Here is a 25,646-nt window from a genome sequence, read left to right as displayed (position 1 = left end):
CTTTCTTCCATTCTTTAGGTTTTCTTTTTACTCTGTTGATTATTTTTTGCATGCAGAATCTCTTTAATTTAATTAGGTACAACTTGTCAATTTTTGGTTTTGCTGCAGTTGCTTTTGAGGTCATAAATTTTTTGCCAATGTCTAGAAAAATATTTATCATGTTTTCTTCTAGGAGTTTTATAGTTTGAGACCTTAGATTTAATTTCCTTGACAGATCTTGAGTTAATTTTTGTATGGAGTGAAAAGTAGAAGTCCAGTGTCATCCTTGTTCTTATGGTTAGCCAGTTTTTCCAGAACCATTTATTGAGTAAGATATCCTTTGCCCATTGTTTGTTTTTGTCAGTTTTGTCAAAGATCAGTTAGTTGTAGATGTGCAGCTTTATTTCTGAGTTCTCTATTCTGTTCCATTGGTCTATGTGTCTATTTTTATACCAGTCCCATGCTGTTTTGATTACTATAACCTTGTAGTATTATTTGAAGTCAGGTAGTGTGATGCCTCTGGCTTTTTTCGTTTTTGCATGGGGGTGCCTTCGATACTCAACCTCTTTTTTTGTTTCAATACGAATTTTACAATAGTTTGTTTTTTCAAATTCTATGAAAAAAATGGCATTGGTAATTTGATGGGAATAGGCTGAATCTATAGATTGCTTTCAGCGGTATGAACAATATAATGATATTGATTCATTCAACCCATGAGCATAGAATGCTTTTCCATTTGTTTGTGTCATCTTTCAGCAGTAATTTTTGTTGTTGTTGTTTTGTTTTGTCATTAGTGCTCCTCATTAAGATATTTTACATTTTTTGGTTAAGTGTATTCCTAGGTATTTTCTATTTTTATGGCTATGGTAAATGGGATTGCATTCTTAATTTGGGTCTCAATCTGAATGATATTGGTGTATAAAATGTAACTGATTTTCATATGTTAATGTTGTATCCTAAGACTTTGCTAAAGTCATTTATCAGGTCCATGAGTCCATGGAGGAATCTTTACGGTTTCCTAGGTATAGAATCATAAATTTAGTGAAGACAGATAATTTTCCTTCTTTTTTTCCTGTTTGGATGCCTTTTATTTCTTTCTCTTGCCTGATTGCTCTGACTAGAACTTTGAGTACTATGTTGAATAGAACTGGTGAGAGTGGATATCCTTGTGTTGCTCTAGTTCTTAAGGGCCATGCTTCCAACTTTTCCCCATTCAGTATGATGTTGGCTGTGGGTCTGTCATTGATGATTCTTATTATTCCATCAATGCCTGGTCTGTTGAGAATTTTTATTATGAAATGATGTTGGAGTTTATTGAATGCATTTCTGCATCTATTCAAATGATCATATAGTTTTTGTTCTTAATTCTATATATGTGGTGAATCACATTTATTTATTTGCATATGTTGAACCATCCTTGCACCCCTATAATAAAACCTACTTGATCATGGTGAGCTAACTTTTTGATGTGTTGCTGGATTTGATTTCATTGTATTTTGTTGAGAATTTTTGTGTGTATGTTCCTCAAGAATACTGGCCTGTACTTGTCTTTTTTTGTTGTATTTTTGCCAGATTTTGGTATCAGGATGAAGCTGGTTTTGAGAGTTCCTCTTGTTGTTGCTTCCTATTTTTATTCTACTGTGGTTTGATAAGATGTATGGTATGATTTCAGTTTTTTGAAACTTACTGAGACTTGCTTTCTGATAAAGTTTGTGGTCAATGTTAGAGTATGTTCTGTGCACAGATGAGAAGACTGTATACCCTGTGGGCTTTGGATGAAAGATTCCATAGCTATCTATTATATCCAATTGGTCAAGTACCAATTTAAGTCCAGAATTTCTTTGTTTTCTGCCTCAGTGGTCTGTCTGATTCTGTCAGTTGTGTGCTAAAGTCCCCCACTATCATTGTGTAGCTGTTGAAGTCTTTCCTTGGGTCTACAAGTAAGGTTTTATGAGCAAGGGAGCTCCAAATTTGAATACATTTACATTTAGGATAGCATCTTCTTGTTGAATTTAACCCTTTATCATTATGTAATGCCATTCTTTGTACTTTGTACTACTATCACTGTAAAATCTATTTTATCTAATACAAAAAGAACAATCCCTGTCCTTTTTTGTTTTGTGTGACAGATTTTTCTCTATCCTTTTGTTTTGTGACTATGTGTGTTGTCATTACATATGAGATGGTTCTTCTGAAGACAGCAGAGAGATAAATCCTGATGTTTTTTTAAATCCAATTTGTGAAGCTATGTTTCCTTCTTTCTTTTTTTTTTTTTTTTTTTTTTTGAGACAGTCTTACTCCATCACCAGGCACCAGGCTGGAGTGCAATGGCACGACCTCAGCTTACTGCAACCTCTGCCTTCTGGGTTCAAGTAATTCTTCTGCCTCAGCCTCCTCACTAGCTGGGACTACAGGCATGTACCACCACACCCAGCTAATTTTTTTGTATTTTTAGTAGAGATGGGATTTTACCATGTTGGCCAGGATAGTCTCGATCTCTTGACCTTGTGATCCGCCCCCCCTTGGCCTCCCAAAGTGCTGGAATTACAGGCATGAGCCACCACACCTGGCTATTTCAAAGCAACAAGAAATAATATACAAGGCTTGTAGAGCAATCATTTACCTTAATAAATTTTTAGATAAACCATATTTATTATTTACTTTTAAAATAAAAGTCAAGTACATTCTGAGGCAATCTAGAAAAATTCTTTTACTTTCTTTTTTTTTTTCTGCCAGCCTGTTAAGCAAAAGCATTCTCTGTCATAAGTGATTTTTCACACACACACATACACAGACACAATTCTTTTATAAACTATGCAAGTATAATCATATACTTAGTTTCTGCAAACTGTATTTACCTCATTTCAGAAACATAACTTCAGAGATTTTCAAAATGTATAAAAATCTAAGTCTTGTTGGCCATAATTATAATTCTAAGAAAAGTTTCTGTTTTTATTTTGTAAATATAGAAAATCCACTGGGATTTGGGAAGATGAGAAGAATTTCTTTCTCCCTGAAAAGTAATATTTAATTACTAAAAATTATAGGGAATCTTATGGAAATAATGACTGTGTAATAGAGCTGAACTTGACTTTCAAGAAAAAAAGGTGAGTTTTGCTAGTTGTGCTCTTCACTAATGTTTAAAGAAAGGAACTTAATGATGTCAGAGGAATATGTCTTAAGGGAGGATTTAACATAGTGATTGTCATTCATGCTTGTATTTTTAAAAAGTCATGTTTTTTAAAAAACTGGTATGCTATTAAATTCCTTCAGTTGGTTGACTTACCGGTTTAGATGGAAATCTTGGTTGTTGCTATCTTTCTGCTGATATTTCTGTTTTGGCCATTATACTTTTTGTTAGTTTAATTCACAAGGGAAAGATAGTAAAAAAAAAAAAATAGCTGAAGTTTGAATCAATCAAAGGTTCTATTTCATTGCTGTTCCAGTAAAAGGTTTAATGGAAAAGGAGACTGCACCTATTAGCTAATCTCCAAAACAGCATTTCATCTTGGAATCTAATTTATTATCCCCTTACATAAATAATCAAGATTTGACTATTCGAAAGTCATTGCCAGCATCCCACACATACATGAGTAGCATTCAACATCTCCTTTCCCACCAACCCCAACACACTCGGTGGCAGCACTATCATCCTTGCTTCTAGGCTTTTAGCCTTTAAATCTTTATCCACATTCCTCAATGTTTTTTGTCCCATCTAATGCATCCCCAAGGAAGCTCATACTTAATTTTCAAGGTTGCCATCTCTTTCCTCTTTCCTATAAGTACAGTGCCTCTCTAAAGCAGACTCTATATATAATCACCCATTCAATAGTATCCATGAACAAATCATATCTTATTTGTTCAAAATGAGAGGATTTTAAACAAAGGATGGGAGGGGTGTAATTATAGTGCCTCTCAAAGCAGACTCTATATAAAATCACCTTTTCAGTAGGATCCAATAACAAATCATATCTCATTTGTTCAAAATACTCTTGATTACTTTTTTGTTGAGCTTTCTTAGAATAATCTACTCTTTCTCATTTAGGTACTTGAATTGTGAATATGGGTTTTAAAGAGACTATGGTATCTAAGAAAACAAACCTCTGGTCAGGATGAATAGAAAGGTACTGGAATCATAAGCAGATATGCAAAGTTTTAACTAAATCAGCATTGTGAGTCCTGAATCAAAGGAGAAGCTTTGATGTATATTGAGCATGATACTGTACATCCAGGTGGACATATGTCCAATAAGAAGTTAAAAATTTACATCTGAATCTCAGTTCAAGGTTTTAGCTAAAATTCAGATTGTGTAAGTATATATGGTCCTATTGTGATAACATTTTTTTTAAATATGAGAATGTTAATGTAAAAATATTTCATTTCCATGTAGTTTGCGAGTGGCTGAGCTAAATTAAAAATTCAGACTTTTCTATTCATTCCTTTATACAAAAGTTAGTATATTGATCATAAGAAAATAGTCTTCAACTATTTTAGTATTCACAACTATAAAATTGTCAATTTTATAGGATTAAAAATAATGTTGGGAATAAAAATTATTATTAAGGCAAAATAAAACCGCTTATGTGTCTTCATCATGGTAGTAAATTTAAATCAGATTTAATAAATGACAGATGATTAAATAACAAATTTAATAAATAACAAAGATTTAATAAAGTATAAAAGAAGAAGTATGTGTATATGTAATTTAAAAAATGAGGTTCTGCTCACTTAGAAGGCTTTAGAAATTAAGAACCGAAGATTTTCAAAATTATACCTAATTTTACATCAAAACTCATGACTTTCTTTCTTTCTTCTTTCTCTACCACCATCAATAGTTTTATATTTGACTAGCAATTGTGGAAGTCTTTGTGAATATGAGAAATAAAATACATTGGAAATAAAACATATTGAGCTATCAGAGCAAGAATGAAAGAGAGAAATGTAGTACCAGCACAATTCCTGAAATAGAAGAAAAAATATGGTGAGAAAAAGTTTGGTTGTCTGAACAAGCTGATTGTAGGAATGGGGTTGGAGAAGACTTTAGTTTGAATGAGTCACTTTCATCTTATATTTTACCACTTAAGTAGTACTATAAGCATATAGTTAAATATTACCCTATATTATTTTGTCCTTATGATTTTCTCAATACCTGTTTAAAACTGCTTAGAAATTTGTAGAGATTGCTAAGAAGGAACATCTTTTGCTTTTTTTTTTTTTTTTTTATTGTACTATAGGTTCTGGGGCATATGTGCAGATCATGCAAGATTGTTGCATAGGTACACACATGGCAATGTGGTTTGCTGCCTCCATCCCCCCGTCACCTACATCTGGCATTTCTCCCCATGTTATCCCTCCCCGACCTCCCCACCCCGCCGCTGTCTGTCCCTTTGCCTCCCTCAACAGAACACCCAGTGTGTGATGCTCCCCTCCCTGTGTCCATGTATTCTCATTGTTCATCACCCACCTATGAGTGAGAACATGCAGTGTTTGATTTTCTGTTTTTGTGTTAGTTTGCTGAGAATGATGGTTTCCAGATTCATCCATGTCCCCATAAAGGATACAAACTCATCATTTTGGAACATCTTTTTCTTTGTGAAGCTGCAGTGTCTGGATTTCCAAGCCCAAATGTTATGCAACTCTCTAAGAACTACATGCTTGACAGTCCTTCTATGACAATGGAAAGAGGAGAATCAGAGGGAAAACTTATTGCAGTGCCAAATTTGAAGCCTTAGAAAACTGCTTTTGTTGATATTATAGAAGAAGTTGCAGAACCACTTAGGGGATAATTCAGTCACCTCTCTCTTTTGTAGTGTGTACTTTTCAATTGTTATTGAAAATTTGCTTCCAGGTAAGCCTTCTATATTTATGGGCTGTGACAAAAAAGCTTTACAAACTTGAGCAAGTAAACTGGATATTGTAATACCGTCCACAAAGTGCTGGGAAAATAAAAAATAAAGACTAAGTTTTCAGAAGCGAGTACATTTGTTAAATTCACTGAGCCACTGGGGGGAAGAATTCTCCTTGCGAGTAAATGCTTTCCTGAAAAAGTTACCAAATGCATAGTCATTTGCATGCTAAAGTGCTACTAGTCAACAAGAGAAGGAACATGTGTGGTGACATTTAAATGCTACTAAACTTTTGATGGACAAAAATTAATTATTATTCAGGAATAGCACATTGAGAAACACTCAACATGTTCTGACAGGATTGAAAAATGTCTACTGAAAACCAAGAATTTAAAGGAAAAATAGGAATTTCGTATAGGAACTTGAATAACTGGAGTCCATTATGCTATGTGAAGTAACTCAGGAATGGGAAACCAAACATTACATATTCTCACACATAAATGGGAGCTGAGCTATGAGGATGCAAAGGCATAAGAATGATACAATGGACTTTGGGAACTTGGGGGAAAGGGTGGGAGGGGTGTGAGGGATAAAAGACTACAAAATTGAATACAGTACATACTGCTCAGGTGGTGGGTACACCAAAATCTCACTAGTCACAACTAAAGAACTTACTCATGGTCAGGCACAGTGGCTGATGCCTGTAATCCCAGAACTTTGGGAGGCTGAGGTGGACAGATCACTTGAGGTCAGGAGTTCAAGACCAGCCTGGCCAACATGGTGAAATACTGTCTACAAAAATACCAGAAAACATTAGCTGGGCATGATGGCTGGTACCTGTAATCCCAGCTACTCACGAGGCTGAAGCAGGAGAATTGCTTGAACCCAGGGGGTAGAGGTTGCAGTGAGCCGTGATGGCACCATTGCCTTCCAGCCTGGGTGACAGAGCAAGACTTTCTCAAAATAAATAAATAAATAAATAACAAATAAATAAACAAATAAATGAAATAATATTTAGTCCCCTGAAACTTCCCCTAGCTAACAGCAGTAACAATAATCAGGTTATAAACTGAAAGTTTAGTACGTTATATTTTAAAATCTCTCTACGACCTGCTGAAAAATTGTATTTTTGTTATTATTTTCAGCAACTAGTAACTTATATTTTAACAATCTCTATGCAATAAAATTATCATAAATGAAAATATTATTTGAAAGATAATAGCTATTAACAATAAACACAAAAAAACAGACAATTTTAACAACTGAACTTGAAATTTTATAAAGACAAGAGAGGCAATATGGAGAATCACAAACAATATTAAAATTAGGGCATAAATAGACCTGAGTTTTAGGCATAGGCCCATAGATAATGATCCATAAACCTCCAAATTTATATCATAAATCTTAATTCAAAAATAAAAAAGTTAAATAATAAAATAAATGCTTAATGTTTTCTAATATAAATTTACCACACCATACAATGTGCTATACCCATACAATGTACTGTGTCTAGGTCATGTTGTTGATGTGGAGTAAAACCATGTGTAAGCATCGCAATTCTTAAGAGAAAAAATCAGGTAAGCTCCAATACTATTTCGATTACTCAGGAGAATATGAGATTATAGTTTAAAGAAGTTAAAAGAAAAGTAAGTACAAAATAAGGAGATCACAGAGACTGGAAATCCAACATATTCATGCAAGAGTAGCCTAAATAATATTCTCTGTAGAGAAAAATGCTTAGATGTTTGGGGCACATCGATGGGCATCCCAAGGTTCTATGATATGTGGGACTTCTGAATGAGAAACATTGCTTTAGGTAAACAACTCTGCTTAAGATGCTATTTTGATCATAAACTTATAGGTGTTAGGCTTTTCCATATTTGACCACTAGAATTTTCATTTTATAGTTTCAGCTGCTCAGGTTGGAAAAACAGATTAGTTGAAACTCTACAACTGCTTCACCTTCTAACTATATGACCATGAGTAAATTACTTAGGTTAGATAGACATTAGCTTTTTAACCTAAAAAAAATTTTTTTAAAGATATAATCCTATAAATAATGGTATCTACTTCAAAAGCTTATTATTACAAGTAAACTAATAAATCCATGGATAGTGTTTTAAACTATGTCTGGCACACAGTAGGCATGTAATAAATATCTGCTATTATTTTTTGTAATAGACCATATTAATACATTTATACTGGATACAGCTGAGAAGCAGATCAATGCATGAAAACCGGTCATCATGCTCTTTCAATTCTGCAAAATTTTCCAGGCTCTTTCCTGCTTTAGGATCCTTGCATATGGTGTTACCTTTGCCTAGAATACTCCCTTGCCCTTTCTTCACCTTGTTAATTCCTCCTCATACACTAGGTCTCAGTTGTCTATTCTACTACGAGTCCTAACCTGACTTGTCCTTTCATTTTTGACTTCCAGAATAACTGAAAATTATCCTGTATATTTAGGGACCATACCATTTACTTTTCTCTCATATCTTAATTATAAGTTGTATGTGCCTGTATGCGTGTGTTTGTGTATAACTCTCCATATGAATCCCTGCTATTTTCTGAGTTGAATAACGGAAGACACAATGTCTATTTTGTTAGCTTTAAATATAGTGCATGGTATATCATTATTATTCAGTACATATTCACCAAATAAAAGAATGAATAAAATTAAATAAGTAAATGAATAAAATTCATGAGAAACAGAGCTGATTAAAATTAGTTTGTGGATAGTGCTGAATTCCAGAATATCTCATCATTTTTTAAACACAGAAAATAAAAATGTTGAAAAAGAAGCATAAGTTAACATCTCCTTGTGTCTCCTTCCCTTGATAGGGATATGGAAGAAATGTCATTATTCATGATGTAGCCAGAATTTCCTCTAAAACATTTCAAGAGAAAAGAACAAAACAATCATAACATCGATCAAAAGATCGTAATTTTTCCATAAAATATAAATGAAAAACCAGTAAATCATATCAAGCATAAGCTTACATAAATAAGGTAAATAATCTCTTCAAATCTGTTCTTTTCTTGACTATGGATATGTATAAGTCAGAGTATTCAGAAAAAGGAATTTTTTAAAACTTAAAGATATAAAAATAAAATTCCTTTATTTTATCCTTTGAGGAAATACTAGACTCTGAGAAACAAGTAGTGTGACATACTCTATAAGGTAAATAATCTGTTTACTAAAATGTGAGCGTAGTACGTGTTGCATAGTTGACCTTACATCTTATTTGCATGGAGTAATATTCTGAGCTGTAGTTCTTAATCATGGTTACAGATTAGTGTTACCTATGAAACTTTAAAAAATGAAAACGTCCAAGATTCAAAGTCCAGAAATACTGTTTCAAATGAGATGAGGTATGTTTTCGGCATTAGTATATTTTTTTAAGTTTCATAGCTGATTCTGATATAAAGATAAAATTAGATACTGCTTCTTCATAGAGAGATATAAAATTGACCATGATTGAGAAACAATATCTGAATCCTTCTCAAAAAATAACACTGCATACTGAAGCAAGATTGAGAAATTAAATGGGTACTCTTAATCACCTGCTTTATTTGTATTAGATAATTTTAATAACTTTCACACTTGAAAAATATTTAAATAGAGTCATTTGAAGATTCTATACTTTCTCTTATTTCCCATTTAATTAAAAATCATTTATTTAATTTAATTTGAAAAATATTTATTGAGTGCTTGTGATACCCAAGGCACTTTTCTCTGACATTGAGAAATCAGAAAGTGTAAAATTTGATTATAGGCCTTGTACAGCTTATGTCATGTGAAGACACAAACATATATAGTTTTTTTAATTTAAAAAATGTAATGCCATGATGGAGTGTTCTGGTACATAAAGTATACAAACTTCCTCCTTCTCCCCAAGACACAGATAACTTAATGGAGCTGTCAAAGATTTTCACGGAGTGGGTAGCATTTGAGATGAATCTGAGAGAATGAATAGGATTTTTACTGCAGAACATAAAGAAGAATTTAGTGGGCGGGTACGGTGGCTCACACCTGTAATCTGAGCACTTTGAAAGGCCAAGTCAAAGAGATCAAGACCATCCTGGCTAACATGATGAAATCCTGTCTTTACTAAAAATACAAAAAAAAAAAATAGCTGAATGTGGTAGCACATGCCTTTAGTCCCAGCTACTTAGGAGGCTGAGGCAGGAGAATCGCTTGAACCCAGGAGGCAGAGGTTGCAGTGAGCCAAGATTGCGCCACTACACGCCAGTTGGTGACAGAAAAAGACTCCCTCTCAGAAAAAAAAAAAACAAAAACAAAAACAAAAAAGAAGAAGAGTTGAGCGAAGATTTGCAGCTATAAAATAAGTGATATATTTGGGAGTTTGGCTGGGTTAGGGATAAGATAGAAAGGAGTGTAGGGGCTAGATTACTGAGGGCTACCGATGGTTTCTACCCAGAATTATTGATCCTATGATCATTGCAGTGGTACATATGCTGTAAAAACAGAAGACATAATCTAATTCTATTCCTCCAAGGAATGTTTAGTAATGTTTGGGAAAATAATGCACACATAAAGTAAGAATAGCATTATAGCAATATTAAATCATATATTGCTGAATACTATATCTCAGAAATTGAGATAAGCACGCAGCAGAAAAAGGGAAGAGGGTTACACAACTACATTGTAGGCTAACTGATTATCACAATTCAGTTAAAACACAGGGTTCCTGTAATGAAATAATGGTAAGTGAAGATAAAAAAAAATGAGAGAGAGCAAGACTATAGAAGACCCTGTGTATGAACATTTAAATTTGCTGGCTTTTTAATGGTCAATAAGGATTATCTAAAGATTTGTATAACAAGGAAGCAGAGAAATGACAGAATTAGATTGTCATTGTTGTTTGTTGTTGTTGATGTTGTCCTTGGTTCAAGCAGTCATCATATGCCTGGAACAAAATTAGACTTTTATGGTGGGACTGAAGTGTACTGCAAAGGAGGAAGGCCAGAGGCAGAAATAATAGGTATATGGCTACTGCAATAGTCCCATCTGGAGGTAATGAGATTCAGAATACAGTGGCATATAGACCAGAAAGAGGATGTGTAACTGTACTGTGAGAACATTTTGACTACAGAAGAGGGCTAGTTTGGTGGCTACAGGAGTTATCTTTGATAAAAAGGAAGATGTAAAATTAAGTAAAAGAGTGTCTTTGATGTTTGGATGTGACAGTGGGAGGAAGAATCCAGTGAAGTTCTTAGTCACAGAGGGGTTAAAAAACCTTATGACTTCCATCACTGTCACTTCATGATTATCAGCTTTGTTTCATTATCAAAAGGCTGTAAGCCAAGCTTTTTCATTTTGACATGCCTACAGATCTGACATTCCTTGTGGCTACTAAAGGGATAAGAATATATATTCCTCTTTGCTTGATTTCCCACCATAAATGAAATTTAGAAATTATATAATTATATAATGCCAAATGTTTATGGTAGTTTGTTCTGGACATTACTCTCACATGGTTACTGACCACCTGGGGATTAATAAAAATGGGCATTGATAAGCTTATTCTGTAGGTGAAAAGTACTGACTAAATAATATAAGAGCTATTTGCTTATCCTAAATTAAAATTCCCTTTTGCAAATGGCATAGTGGGCATACATGAATGTTACTGTGTGATCTAATTAAAACACATAAATATAAGCGGGGTAAAAACATCTAGGTTAGCAATATTAATTTAAGTCTATCAGTGGTGAAAATATTTCTGGCTTTAAAAAGCACTTGTCATTTGGTTACATTAGGGAAATTCATAAAGTAAAATTAATTTTCTAAGACGAGAACAATAAAATTGAAAATAAGGTTAAAAGATCATTACAATGAGAAAAAATTCTGAAAAATAAATGCCATTCTCTTTGAAATATATTCACAGAAAGTAAAAGCAGAAGCAAAGTTCAGATTTTGCTCATAACTTAAATATATTTATACAGCTGCATGCATTTTTCAAGTCTTGACATTGGCAACTCTTCAATTTCGTAGAAATGAAAAGATTTCCAGTAATACATTAAGCTATATTATTAATCAACATAAACAGCCCAAATATTAATACAATTTAGATCATTAAAGACTAACAAAACTGGGACTAAATTAACATTGACTCACCTGTTGTACAGTAATTGCTAAATAACTGTAAATACATTACATTCTGTTCATTACTGTTCCAATTATAATGTCCTTTTCTATGCATTTCTGTGTTCATCTACACTTATCTAAAAATAATGGAAAAGCAAATACTTACCAAAATGGTGGTAACAATCAAAGAACGATTGGATAAGGAATCTGTAATGTTTGCTGGCTTTCCCTTTTGACTTTCTGTCATATTCAGGCCACTGGCTGGATCCCACGTTCCAATCTATAAAATAGCATATATACTTTGTAAATTGTCCATCAGGCACCTGGGAGAGAGTACTGCAAGAGCAAGTTAAGACTGCTAACACTTATTATTCACCTCTGCTGCATTATCTGCTGTCATTAAAGTAAAGGCAGCTTGTTTTAAGCATGATTCACTGCTCTGTGAAGTGTGTGCAGTGAAGTGCAACATTAAAGAACAAAATGATCCACTGAACTTCTACAGTCAGTATGGGAGCTTAATTTTCCATTCAAGCTTTCATTCACCAAGATAAACCACATTTGATGACACCTTGAAAGCTGGCTAGAAAATCATTAATAGCATATATCTTTTACTGTAATGGATCTATCTCATCCTCTCATTATAAAGATAACATGCCATAGAGACAAAGCTAAAAGATAAAGCAAAATCTAGGGATCCAAGATAAATTAATAGGTAAAGGCAGGCTTAAGGGAAGCATTGACTAGTATTTTGCACTATGCCTGGTAGGTAAAACTGTGCCCAGAATTATCTTTGGAGATTTAAAAACACATCTTTGCACATTTTAAAATGCTTCCAAGGGAGGAGAAGACAGTAAAATCTCATCTGAATAACGCATTTCAATACTTTCCTCTGTACTCCATTGAAAATGAACTTTAATTTAACTACTACCTTCTGATAGATTAGGTCATATATTCTCAGTGTTTAAACATGTTGTATTCACTAAACACAGCTTATGAGCTAACACAGAAAAGCCTCCTGAAGACATGTCACAAAATGCACAGATTAGATGGTTTATTGACAGTTGCACCATTGCTCTATTACATAACAATGATCACCAGTAAAGAAGAGCAGAGGCAAAAGAAGATGTGAAATCAGTTCTTTTTTCTCGCTGTCTCAAACCTAAGAGTCATCAATAACAAAATGTGTCTTCCACACTTTCCTAGACAAGTATTCAACTTATTTTTTGCAAAGCAAAGGAAAACTATCAAATTGTCTTTAAAATAAGTCTCTGTATATAAATTAAGTCTTTTTTAAATGTCATTGATTTAGCAGGTATTATTTACTCTGGTCTAACTAAATATGCTAACAAAGGTCCTGTCAGCATAACCCCTTTGCCATGTTTCCTCATATGATGTTAATTTTCCTCTCACTATTAAATTCTGTATATTCCTGATGTTTGTGTTAATAAAGGAAAAACTAAAATAATTCAGTATTCTTTCCAACTAATAACCTACTAGCTCATTACATTTCTTTATATTAGACTACGCTTATGACAATATCCTAAAGATGGTGTCTAATTCTATTTCAGAGTCAATGATGAAAGGCTTCAGGGGCCAAGCACGTCATATCAGTGTTCAAAATGATCATGTACAGGGCCATAGTAAGAATTTCTATGCAAGGGTATGAAGTTTTTAAATCTCCCAAAATATCAAGGCACAGTAGAAAGTAGGGTGAAATTCCAATCCTGCTTTTCCCACAGCTGTGTGCTTGGGGCTGCATGTTCCCAGAGCAGGTGCTTTAGTTGAGTTTCCAGTAAGGCACCACCAGGGCTAGTAGAGTGCCTGCTGGGGACCTGGGTAGGGAAGGACAAGGGGTGTTAAAACTAGAATGCCTGCTGATCTGCTTAAAGTATTTCAAATTTAAAATCATTTGCAAATACCCTTTTGGCTAAACAAGATACATCTGCAGATAGTATTTTGCAGTGAGTGACTGTCACTTTTCTATACCTGGTCTACAATTAATACTTATCATGTATTCGTTCCCTTAGATTTTACTCCTTTTTTTTTAACCATTGACCAAATAGCTTGGATTTTCAGATGTGTAGTTCTACCAGCCAAACCATTGACAAACATCATTTGCTCACTGTTGTCTATCTAATAAAAGCTTAGAAAGTTTTCAACTTCCTAACCAAGTAACTAATACAAAGAATTTTCCATTTCACATAATGCCACCATCCATGGTTACTTTTATAAAAATAATTAAGCTAAATGTTCACTCATCATCTAAAAATACTTCTCAAGTTTCATTCTTGGTTAGTGCATATTATATGAATGCATATACAAATGCATATTATATGAATATACAAATGCATATTATATGTATCTACAATTTCCTATATTCACAACTATTAGTTATCCTCTTTTGTAAATCTCAGCTTTCTTAGCATAATATTGTGAAATTTCAGAAATATCAGTGCTTTAAAATTTTAAGTCAAATATAATTTTATGTATTCCTAGATTGTTGACTATATGATTCAAAACTTTCTTCCACTGAGGAAATTGTCACCAGAGGTTTTGTTTTAATGACAAAACCCATGGACTAAGTAATGGCAATCTATTTTTGTCTATTTGGGAACCACTATTTTGTCATATGATTTGATCAAGTCTTTGAAGTACTTTTTTTTTTTAGCTATGAAATAAAATTAGGATGCCTAAGCACAGTTGACCTTACAGAATTATATTATGTATGGTGGCTCTACATCCTGGTTTGCCCAGGTACTGTCTTCATTAATTATACTCTCTTGTACAAATAAAAAATGTCATGATTTGCATGATTTGGGTTATAAATTATAGGGTCATTCTAAATATAAGGATTCAATTAGATAAAGAAATATGAATGTGCATCAAAAGTCATAGGAGCTATGGAAAATTATGGTTTGTTCATTTTTATCTTATGTTCTGATTGGCTCTTTAATTTCCTCTTGTGGTCAGAAAAAGAATGCATATTAATTGTCATCAAATTATAAAATATGCAAAAGATACAAAAAAAGATCAATTTAAACTCTGAACCTACTAATACATCCATAGTCAATCATCGTTAATACTGTAGTGCCCCTTTTTTCTGTCATTTATCTCACACATTCCTTGCATAGTTTACATCATAGCCTTAATAGTTAATGGTCCAGCTTTTGGACAGGGTGTTTGACTTCCTGGATCCTATAATATGTCCACCACTTACCATCAGGTGACTTGGGCATATTACTTCTTTATGCCTCAATTCTCCCATCTGTAAATGGGAAATAATAGCATCTACTTCATAAACTATAGTGAAGATTAAATGAAAAAGTATTCAACATAGTGTGTTTATAAGTATGCTATAATTATTATGACAATTACTAATTATATTCTATTCATACACTATTGTGAGCATTTTCTCCTGGCATCAAAGATAATTGAAGCCATAATTTTAATGACTACACAAAATGATCATATGAACATAATTGTAATAACACTATCATCATTACAAGGCCTTAGTACACACATTTATTTATAAATATTTGCCCACACATTTTATTTTAAAAACAAATTTCTAGAATTAGAATGACAGCACAAATAATCTGAGTTGTCAAGATTATTACTACATGCTGCCAAATACCTTTCAAAAATCATTGCTCTACTTGTGATCTTTCTTCTTACAGTTCATGGTAGTTTCCATGAGACAACTATATAACAATTTAGCTTTTATTTTTAATAGTCTAAATAACATAACCAGATTATATTATTGAGCTTTATGTTATATAATTATATATTTTATGAATATAACCAATAAATATTTTATTTATTGAACATAAATATTTATTAAACAGAAATAAATGTTTTATTTTCATCTCAGAAATGCCACTTATGTGTTGCTTTGAATTGAAATTGTACTTCATTTTTATCTTATCCTAGTGCGTTAGACTATAAGTGCCTTGACAAAAGGAAACATCCCATCAATCTTTAAATTATATAATAAATATCCAATGAATATTTATTGAATAAATTAATAGAGTGAGTGAATTTCTACATAATAAACCTTTCAGACATTTTAGGTTGACTTTTCAATAGCATTCATTCATTTGGCAAATGTTGAACATATATTATGTGTCTATTCTTTTGTAATTACAAATTTTGTTTTCTATATTTTATTGTTCATCTTTTTGTGTTATTCTTAATGTTTTCAGATTTATCTCAGTATTGCATTTAATGGTTGAAAATATTATGTCACATACCTATACTATGCATTTCCATTTTTTCCAAATTACATTTTATAAGTATTTTAAATGTATATTTTACACCATAGGTTTTGGCTTTTTTTGGAATGTATAAATTCTTCACATAATTTTGTTTTATAAATATATTTTCTCTTTGGTCTGTGTATTTTTCCTAGGTTAATAAAACAGTTTTCACAATATTTTTTAAATTATCTTATTAGTTGATCCTTTATTGTTTATTTATTTATATACTTTTCTTGACAGTTTTCTCAGTATAAATTTTGTTTTATAACTCATATTACTACTTTAAATCCCCAAAATGTTTCTATTTCCTCTCTTGGGCTACTTAATTGTTAAACCTCTGAAATTAACATTGTATCATTTCTTCCAAAGATGCATGTTAGTTCTGTTTTCTGTAAGCAGAATCAGTGTGACATGTTTCTTATTATCTATGAAATTTGCAATAATAATCTGTTTCATATGTATACAAGAAACTTTTTCAACTAGGAACAAAATAAATATTCTCAGTTAGGTTTAAAAATATTAGTTCCAAATAAAATGAAACTTATTTTAAATTGAGAAATAATTTAAATTCTCCACTAAAAAATGTCTGATACAAATCTATCAAAATTCTCTTTATACTTTCTTACTGACATTGACTAACAAAATATTCACTGGATGTTGGTAGATGGAAAAAGAAGCAATACAGTTTTCCATTAGAAAATGATGTAAAGAAGAAAAAGAGGTATTTGACTGTACATTGTTTTGATTAATGTCAGGAGAATATATCAGCCTTGAATCAAGAATATAAGCTGTAATTCTCCAAAGAGAGCCTGTGTAATGATAGTGAGAAACCATACTGTACCTGTGTTTCCAACAATCTTAGCACAATGTGAACTCTTCATCTTAGAATAAGTTTGCTAAAGAAATTTCGTTCCAGTAATAAGTTGCCCCCACTATACTATGACCCACAAAGTATGATTTTCCTTTAAGTATATTGACCACTTCTCTTAGAAAAAAAATGCCCCCCACAGTACTGTTTGGGGGGATTGAGAAATAGAAAGTATAAAAAAGAGATTCATATTAAATGCCAATTTACATTTGAGAGATGGATATTTTCTGCAATTGACTGAAGATACACTAGTGGACTGCTTATTTCTCTTTTAATTCATATACCTGTTATTTCTGAAAACCCAGGTTTCTTAAACCAATACAGTGCATGAATACTGGGTTAAGATACTTTTTTCAACAGAGTAGTTTTCTCACTATTAGTGGGAAATTTGAGACTTTTGTTTTCCTTACTTCACCTCTTCACATACTGAACAGTTAAATAAAAAGTAGAGATAGTTTCTTGAATTACTGTCTAATAACCCTTGACATCGAAGTTTAATAATGGTTTATTTCCATTGAACTATGTGTTAAAATGAGAGAACTTAAGCACTGGCACCTGAACTCTGGAAAACAAAAAGAAATATTTTACAGCAAAGCCTATGTGCTTCCTGCCAGCAAGAATTTAGAGTTCAGTACTATTGTGTGGGAACTGGGTAATCTTCAGAAATAGGTTAATTGAGGGCCTATAAGGATAGGGCAAAGAACACTTCAGTAATCAGAGTCCTGAAACTTTCAACCTAGTGTCCATAGGATCTGGGATTTTACCATTTGAGTACTACAGCGCTAATATGAATACAATAAATCAGTAAGTATATAATCATCTCATGGAAAGGAATGAAAAATCTAAACACTGATTTTTCTCATTTAGGATATTTATTTTAGTCTAGGACAAATTTAACCCTAAGCATAATTAAAGAGTTAACAGACAGGTTTTGAGTTTGATTTTTAAAATAATATTTGAATCAATGAGTTAAATGTTCCCAAATATGAAAATGTGGTAACATTCAGTTAAAACCCATTTTCCACAGATAAAAATATAATTCTGATTTGATTTTATTTGAAATCAAATCAATTACAATTATTTTTGTATATATACATATATATATGTTAATTTGAATTTCATAATTAAAAGAAAAATATTCAATAGTTGATATTCATTTTGGGGCCAAAATATTAGTAACACCACCATTAGCACTGCTTTCCTACAGGAAGGCAAAAGAAATCTCAGTTCCTGGACCAGTTGGGATCATTGTTGCCATGGGGACTGGGTATATGTATCAAATGGCACCAAAGAGACCAAGATAAAAACTGCCGTGCATCTGTTATCTAGAAATCTATCATCAATATAGCTCTCACCTACCTAAGGTAGATTTTCAGATTTAGATTTTCCACTTTCACATAGGAAGTTTAATGAGGACAGGATTCAACAAATAAAAGTCAAACAACCTTTATTTCTGCCTATAAACTCAGGCAGACAGGGTTTTACTACCAATTCTTTTCCTCCCCATATATTATCAAGATACTTGAGTTTTAGGAAAAAGTCTATGGATTACTGATACTAGTCTCTGTACTGGTAGGTACAAATACAAGCAGTGAATACTTTAAAAGTGTAAGTGTTAAAAGTTAAAACAAAGCTTCACATGAAAGTGAAATATGACAAATTTAAACCTTTTAGAGATGTATAAATGTGGAATATATTGCTTTATATTATTTATAAATACTATTTATAAGACACATTATTTTTACATTTATATTAACTACAGAAATTGACAAACATATTTTATAAAATATCTTTTTGTATTATTTTTTTTTAGATTTTCCAGAAGGATACACAATTAGAAGCTGATATTATTACAAACCTATGCTGAGGCAAACACATCATAATTTTTTTTTATAATCCCAAATGCTTCCAGGTCCCTCTGCACTATTTCTGTCCAAAGAAATTTATCAGCTTTATCCTTGTGTATTTTTCAAAGTTAGTGTAATATTAATACATGAAGCCAATATTAATAAGGGTTTATTAGAGTCTATCTGATGAGGATATGGGGAATTCTATTCTCCAATGTCTATTTTCATTTAAATGTCACACAGGAGAATATCAACAAAATAATCAGAATGGCAAACTTTGATGCTAGGAAAAGGGTAAGAGAAATAAACATGAATAATTTTAATTTACACCTGTACTTAGAAACAAATATTTTGTAGTACAATAAAAATGATTTTAAATAACCAAGAAAGTATAACAGTAAAAGACTGATGTTTTTCTCTTGGAAAACATGTGGAGTACATTGTGGTCACATAGGAAAGTTTACAAGAAAATTCAATCATGAGTTAAGATTTAGGGATTTTATTATTGCATTACAGTTTCCTATAAGAAATTCTTTTCTAAATTTAAGTGGTTGTTTTCTCAAAAGTGGCTTCTAGGTAGCTCGTCTTGCAATGAAATTGCACTATTTTATATAATGTCATCAACCTATTTCACGTGGAAGCCTTCCAATTCTTTTTGCTGTAAATGGCATCCTTTTGAAGTTATATTCTAAGATCTTCCTGAATATTTCTGTAACATCTTACACCATTAGTTTTGTGTTTTCTTCCCACTGAAGCTGGTCTCTCCTAAGCCATAGCTAAGCTTCAGATGACTAAGAAATAAGGATAAAACATTACCAACAATAAGTTACATCCTGGTTACATATTCTAAACAAACAATAAAAAGAAGACAAAAAACTCAAAACTTAATTTTATTGTTGGTGATGATATTTTTACATTTCCTTACAAGCAAATTTATCTCGACTCTTTTTATTTTTGCTAATCTTCTCCCTCCAAGGTACTCCCTCCAAAACCACAATCTCAGCAGCAATCTACCCAAAACAATCAGGATTCATCTTATTACTTTCAGTTTCCCAATTTTTTGCCCCCCTCCAAGTCAGTGTCAGCCAGAGAAAGTCAAATATGCCCCTCAAACCCATTATCCAGGTGCCTTGCTTAGTTAGACCACCTCCAGTTTCCTCATGCCAAAACCTCATGTCATAGCACACGTGAGATCTTCATTTCTTTCCACTATAAAACTTTTCCACTTCCCATCATGTGTTTGAATTCCTGTTTAACTCAAATGATGATGACCATCTCCCTTCCTGTAGTAAGCTCTGAATAGTAACTTCTGCTTGTTCTCAATTGGGTGGGCTTTGTTTGTTTCCATCCTATCAACTTATAAGGACAAAAAGGGAAAATGTATAAATAGAATAATGATTTCACTCTTTAATATAATACTGGAGGATCAGAGAGTTTTTAATTGTGCCATGAATGGGGCCAGATTTGCCACTGAAGCAATGTGAATCCTTGCAAGTTCAGACTTCAAAGAGACCTTCTGCACTCTAAAATGCCTTACTCACTTGAAATATTGACCCATGACCCCAATCCACTGACCCCTTGACTATTGTCTTTCCCTGTTCTCACATTGAAGGTACAGAGCAAAGCTAGGAAAAGCAACAAACTGTTCTACAGAAAAATAACTCTGCCTCAGACACTTGAGTAAGCATTCTGTTATAGTTTCCATAAAGATCCTTTTTTCATTCAACAGTCAACAAATATTTCTTGAGTACATACTTTGTCCTCAAGACAAAGGATAATTTGCAAAGCCTTAATATATAATAGTAGAAAAGGAGCATATATTTTTCCATCTAATATGTCTTGCACACTGGCTAAGGAGATAGCCCTTTTTATAAAGTTCACATGAATAAATAATTATGCACTTTGATAGTGTCAGAAACAAAGTACAGAGCATTATGAGAAATTTAAATTTGATTAGAGACTTAGAGGAGGCCTATCTAAACAAGTAATATTTAAGATGATACCACCAGGATGAGTAGGAATTCTCCAAGCAACAGCACTGGAAATGGATATTCCAGCTGGGAAAACCATTTCTATTAGTTATGCCAAAGTAATAAGAAAACTTTGTTTTCTTGAGGAAATTAAAAAATAAAAAAAACCTCTGTAGGTAGAGCAGAAGAAAATATCTGAGAACATGTGAGTGGTCACTGGTGCTTTGGATTTTATTCATTATACAATGGGAACCTATGAAAGCATTTAAACAGAGAGATGACATAGGTCAATTTTCTTTTAAAAAGATCTGCCTGGCTGCTGTAGTTCTGATCAGAATAATTAAAGCTGGGAAAATCACTTTCTGTTTTCCTTTTCCTATTCTTGAACACTCAATACCAGGCTCTCATAAACAAAAGTATTGCCTGAGCTAGACAAAGTCTGTAAGAGCACCTACAGTCTTTCCCCCTTCTTCCCCTTCCCTCCTCCAGTGAAGGCACTGCCATGGTCCCAGAGAGCTTGTTTGGACAGAAGTGGCTGGCTGTATATATGGTATCAGATATCTTTTGGGGACTACAGTTAATTGGGCTAGATTCCAATTAAGGCTTTTGTTATTATAGAGTAGAAAGAATTCATTTTATCTATGAACACTAAGTAGAAAGGATGTCCATCTCCACTCCATGCTCAGACACCTGAGCATGGCCCACCTTTTCCCATCAGAAGCATACCCGTTTATTCCTGGTTTATCTGCTCCACAGTTGTAAACAACAAAAGCATGAACTTCCTTCCTGTTAAATGTTTTAATCCTAAAGTTCATGCTTCAGAAAATTATTTAAAATCCATCATGCCAGTGACCTAGAGTAACTTTCTTTTCAGCACTTATTACTTTCTGGTCTTATAATCTAATAAGTCTATTGAGTCTATTTATTATTGGCAGGTTTCATCTTCTAGACTATAACCTTCAAGAGAGCATAAAGTAGACATTCATTCCATATTTGTTAGAGTACTAACCTGACAAATGAAGTGTGCTAGTCTAAGATGACCAAGACAAAATGAGAATGAAGAAAAGGCAATGGGTTTGAGAAGAGGGGTAAAGCTAGCACTTTACATGTTTTCCTTGTTTATTTTTGTCTCTCAGTCATGATAGAACATAATTGTTAGATTTTAATGATTAAACTTCTAGTCTCAGCTTCTTTCAAGATGTTACTTTCAGGTTCTTTTAGAGGGCATAGTATTCTTACTTCAGAGCATCCAAGAGGGCAGCCCTTTGCCCTCCACTTTTTTTTTCTTTTTTTTTTTTTTTTTTTTTGAAATGAGTTTGACACAGAGAAACTGGGTGGCAGGATGAAGTTCACACATTTAGTTTTGATGGAATTGGAATTGAAATTCAAGCCTCTTGGATCGCCATCTATTGGCCCTTCTAAACTGAATTCTATCAAGGTAGGAATGCTATATTTTCTGTCTATGGGTTGGTAACTATACTTTCCAGGGGGAAAAGAGTAAAGTCAGTAAGAATCAGTCTTCATGAGGTAGATAACTGCCATTGCCTCATGATTCAGTGTAAGACTTTGTGTGTTAAGAGAGATTAATACATTTGTCCATAAAAAGTAAAGGGCAGAGTAAGAATTTGAACACAATTCTGTCAGAATCTAGACCTTGAGCTCTTAACCATTCTACTAAATATAAAATGAGGGGCCGGGCGCGGTGGCTCAAGCCTGTAATCCCAGCACTTTGGGAGGCCGAGGCGGGTGGATTATGAGGTCAACAGATCGAGACCATCCTGGTCAACATGGTGAAACCCTGTCTCTACTAAAAATACAAAAAATTAGCTGGGCACAGTGGCACGTGCCTGTAATCCCAGCTACTCAGGAGGCTGAGGCAGGAGAATTGCCTGAACCCAGGAGGCAGAGGTTGCGGTGAGCCGAGATCGCACCATTGCACTCCAGCCTGGGTAACAAGAGTGAAACTCCGTCTCAAAAAAAAAAAAATAAATATAAAATAAAATAAAATGAGAACGTTTTGCTATTTAGCAGTACTTTATTCATTCTAAGTCAAAATCAAGTCTGTCAAAATGGCATTTTCGATTTTTCTTAAGAACTGATTAAACTTTACCTCTGTCCTTTAGCTGATGAGTTCATGTACAAATTTTCAAGGATATTGAAAACATTTGATGTGAACTTTTTGTTCCCTTTCTCTTTAACTTACCTTCACCCATCCTCAGTACCCTATGCATCTTTTCAGAGGAAGATTTATGCTTTCTACTCTTAATCCTCCTACTTGCTAATTTGTTTTCCAATCTTTGAGTAATGCTTTTAACCTTGGTATTCCCCCTTTTCCTGCCTGGCTCCTCCACTTCTCCTTAAAAACATAGTCCAAATACATTGCTAGTCTTTGAACTAACAACATTGCTGATGGTTCAGTTAATGTCCTCTGTCACCAACTGTTTACTCACCTCTACTTCCTCTTAGAATGGTTTTAAATTCATGGCCTCCTACTAAAATGATTCTAAACTATATTATGCTCCCAAGCAACCCACAGACCTCTTGGCTATTCTTTCCTTAAACTCACATGGTATTCTAATACCTTGCACATATCTTGGACATGGTATTCATTTTATGACTAAAATCTAGCACTTTAGCTTTGTCTCCCACTTATTCTATGTGTGTGTGTGTGTGTGTGTATGTGTGTGTGTGTGTGTGTAAGGATAAAATCAAATGCTATGTTTTGTGTTTCCTCATACTGTTACTTCCTTCTAAAATGACTCAATTTCTAACAATCAATAATTCAACATATTCAAAGGCTAATTCTAAGTACTCAATTGACTATGACTCTTGACTAACTATATCTTTTATCAGAAAATAGATTTTTATTGGTCTTTTGAAAGCTTGAAACATGGTTTTTGATAGTATTTATTCACAAATATGTATTATCTTATCACTGTACATGAAAAGCCCCTTAGGATAAGGACTGCATGCAATTATTTCAGCAAAATAAATTTTCAGATTTTAGGAAATAATATGAAATATTTATAAAATTTCAGAGCAACATGCATAAATCTACAACTCAAACTGTTTTACCTTGCTTATCAATGTGACAGATCATTATATATACTTGATAATCACGACAGTGAGGCATATCTACAAGTCACAATGGAGCACAGAGAAAATTTTGTAATATTTTATTTATTTTGAATCCAAGACAGGAAAAGATCTATCGTAAAGGCATTGCCATTTTTTATGCAGATATATTAAAATGTCAGCAGCAGTTCAAGTTTATCCTAGCTACTTGGATATTTTTTTTTTAAAGTAAGGTAATAACATCTCCAATAAATAGCAAAATAAACTCCTTAAGAGCTTACTAAACTCCACCATTATCAACTTCAGTCTTGGTCACAGACTAATTTTCTCATCTTGAGAGTGAGCTAGTTAGGAAGGGACTCTCTCATGAATATTTGGCTTCCAGTTTATTATAAAATATTCCTGACTTGCATGGTCTTGACAAAGTGTACAGTTTGAAATCCTTAGTGGCAGGAGGTAACAGCCCTATCAATTTGAGTCATCAGTTGGTCATAATGTACTTAAACTATTTTTAGGACATTATCAAAAATGTAATTTTACTCTCTCCTGGATTATTTAAATCAGCATTCAAATATGCTGTTATCTTCCAGGCTAAAAAAAAAAAAAAAATCCCTTCTTAGTCTTCAGCTTTCCTCTTCAGTTTCTATCTAGAAATACAGCTCTGTGTTTCATTGCTAGATGAAATATAAGATAGCTTGCTATCTTCAAACCAATATTATCTCAGTCAAATATAACTTTTCTCAAATTCTTATTAAAATATCTTGTCAACTGTCAGTGAATCTATCAGAAAAAATATCTAAATACATACATACGTATTTAAGAAAATTCACACTAAAATATTCATAAAGTATGCATATACCCAAATTCTTTGGGTGCTTTGCCTCAGTCCCTAGCAATAAAAAAAATAAAGTAGATTCAGTGTGATGTGTTTTGTTTATGTACATACCCAATTTGCTGTGCATACACTAATTCAAATATTTTACTTAAATATCACTCAAATATGTAAACATACTTTTATATCTATTTTTAAATGACCTGCTCCAACTTGGAAAGTCTATGTAACCACATGTTATTAGAAGCTGCATGTATAAAGACCTATATTAAATCAAGTATTTTCTAATTGCTATATTAAACCTTAAGACTAGTTAAGATTACATGCATTTCAAAGATTATATGCATCAGAAAAACCTCTAGTAAGAAAATAAAGTATAAAATTGTCTTAAAATACCCTTTATCCTTGAATCATAATTGCCAATTATTATATTCAATATAATGAATTAAATATTTTTAGTTATCAATAAAGTTAAATGTCAATGAAATGTGACTACAAGAGAAAATATTTCTTTCTTCTTTGACATATGTTTCATTTAATAATTAAAGCAAGTAAGCTGATTCAAATACCTTTTCTAGACCTTCTTCCTTGAGACTGATCACATCCAAATCAAAATCTGTTCGTAAGCCATTGGTTTTGTTGAAGGTTATTCTGCCTGTGAGGCCTTCCCAATGTGCCTATGGAAATAGAAAAAAAATTTGATAATAAGTGAAGAAAGAGGGAATCAATATTGCTTCATAAAAATAGGAAACATTTTCATTACTTTTCATAGTTTACATTGCTAGAGATTTTTTAAATATTTTAATTTTCTTTTGAAATTTGAAGGATGTTTTCCCAAATAAATTATTCCAGATTAAGTAGAAA

At 32.8% G+C, this 25,646-nt stretch overlaps 1 protein-coding gene across 8 annotated transcripts in view; it reads right to left on the bottom strand.

Moving 5' to 3' along the window:
• GRIK2 (glutamate ionotropic receptor kainate type subunit 2) overlaps window positions 1–25,646 on the bottom strand; it is a 724,338-nt gene that overhangs the window by 286,660 nt on the left and 412,032 nt on the right. For all 8 annotated transcript variants that reach the window (XR_013534449.1, XM_035296392.3, XM_054254300.2 and 5 more), the window contains 2 exons: window positions 25,352–25,459; window positions 12,101–12,214 (listed from right to left, as the gene is read on the bottom strand). Coding sequence is in view for 7 of the 8 variants with exons in the window: in XM_035296392.3 (XP_035152283.1) it covers window positions 12,101–12,214; window positions 25,352–25,459 (222 nt within the window). In the remaining variant the exon portion in view is untranslated. The remainder of the gene's footprint in view (window positions 1–12,100; window positions 12,215–25,351; window positions 25,460–25,646) is intronic.

This window comes from Callithrix jacchus, chromosome 4 (genome assembly GCF_049354715.1).
Source record: "Callithrix jacchus isolate 240 chromosome 4, calJac240_pri, whole genome shotgun sequence".
Classification (NCBI taxonomy): Eukaryota; Metazoa; Chordata; class Mammalia; order Primates; family Cebidae; genus Callithrix; species Callithrix jacchus.
Note: the sequence above shows the minus strand (reverse complement) of the source record. Positions and strands in the feature narration are given on the sequence as shown.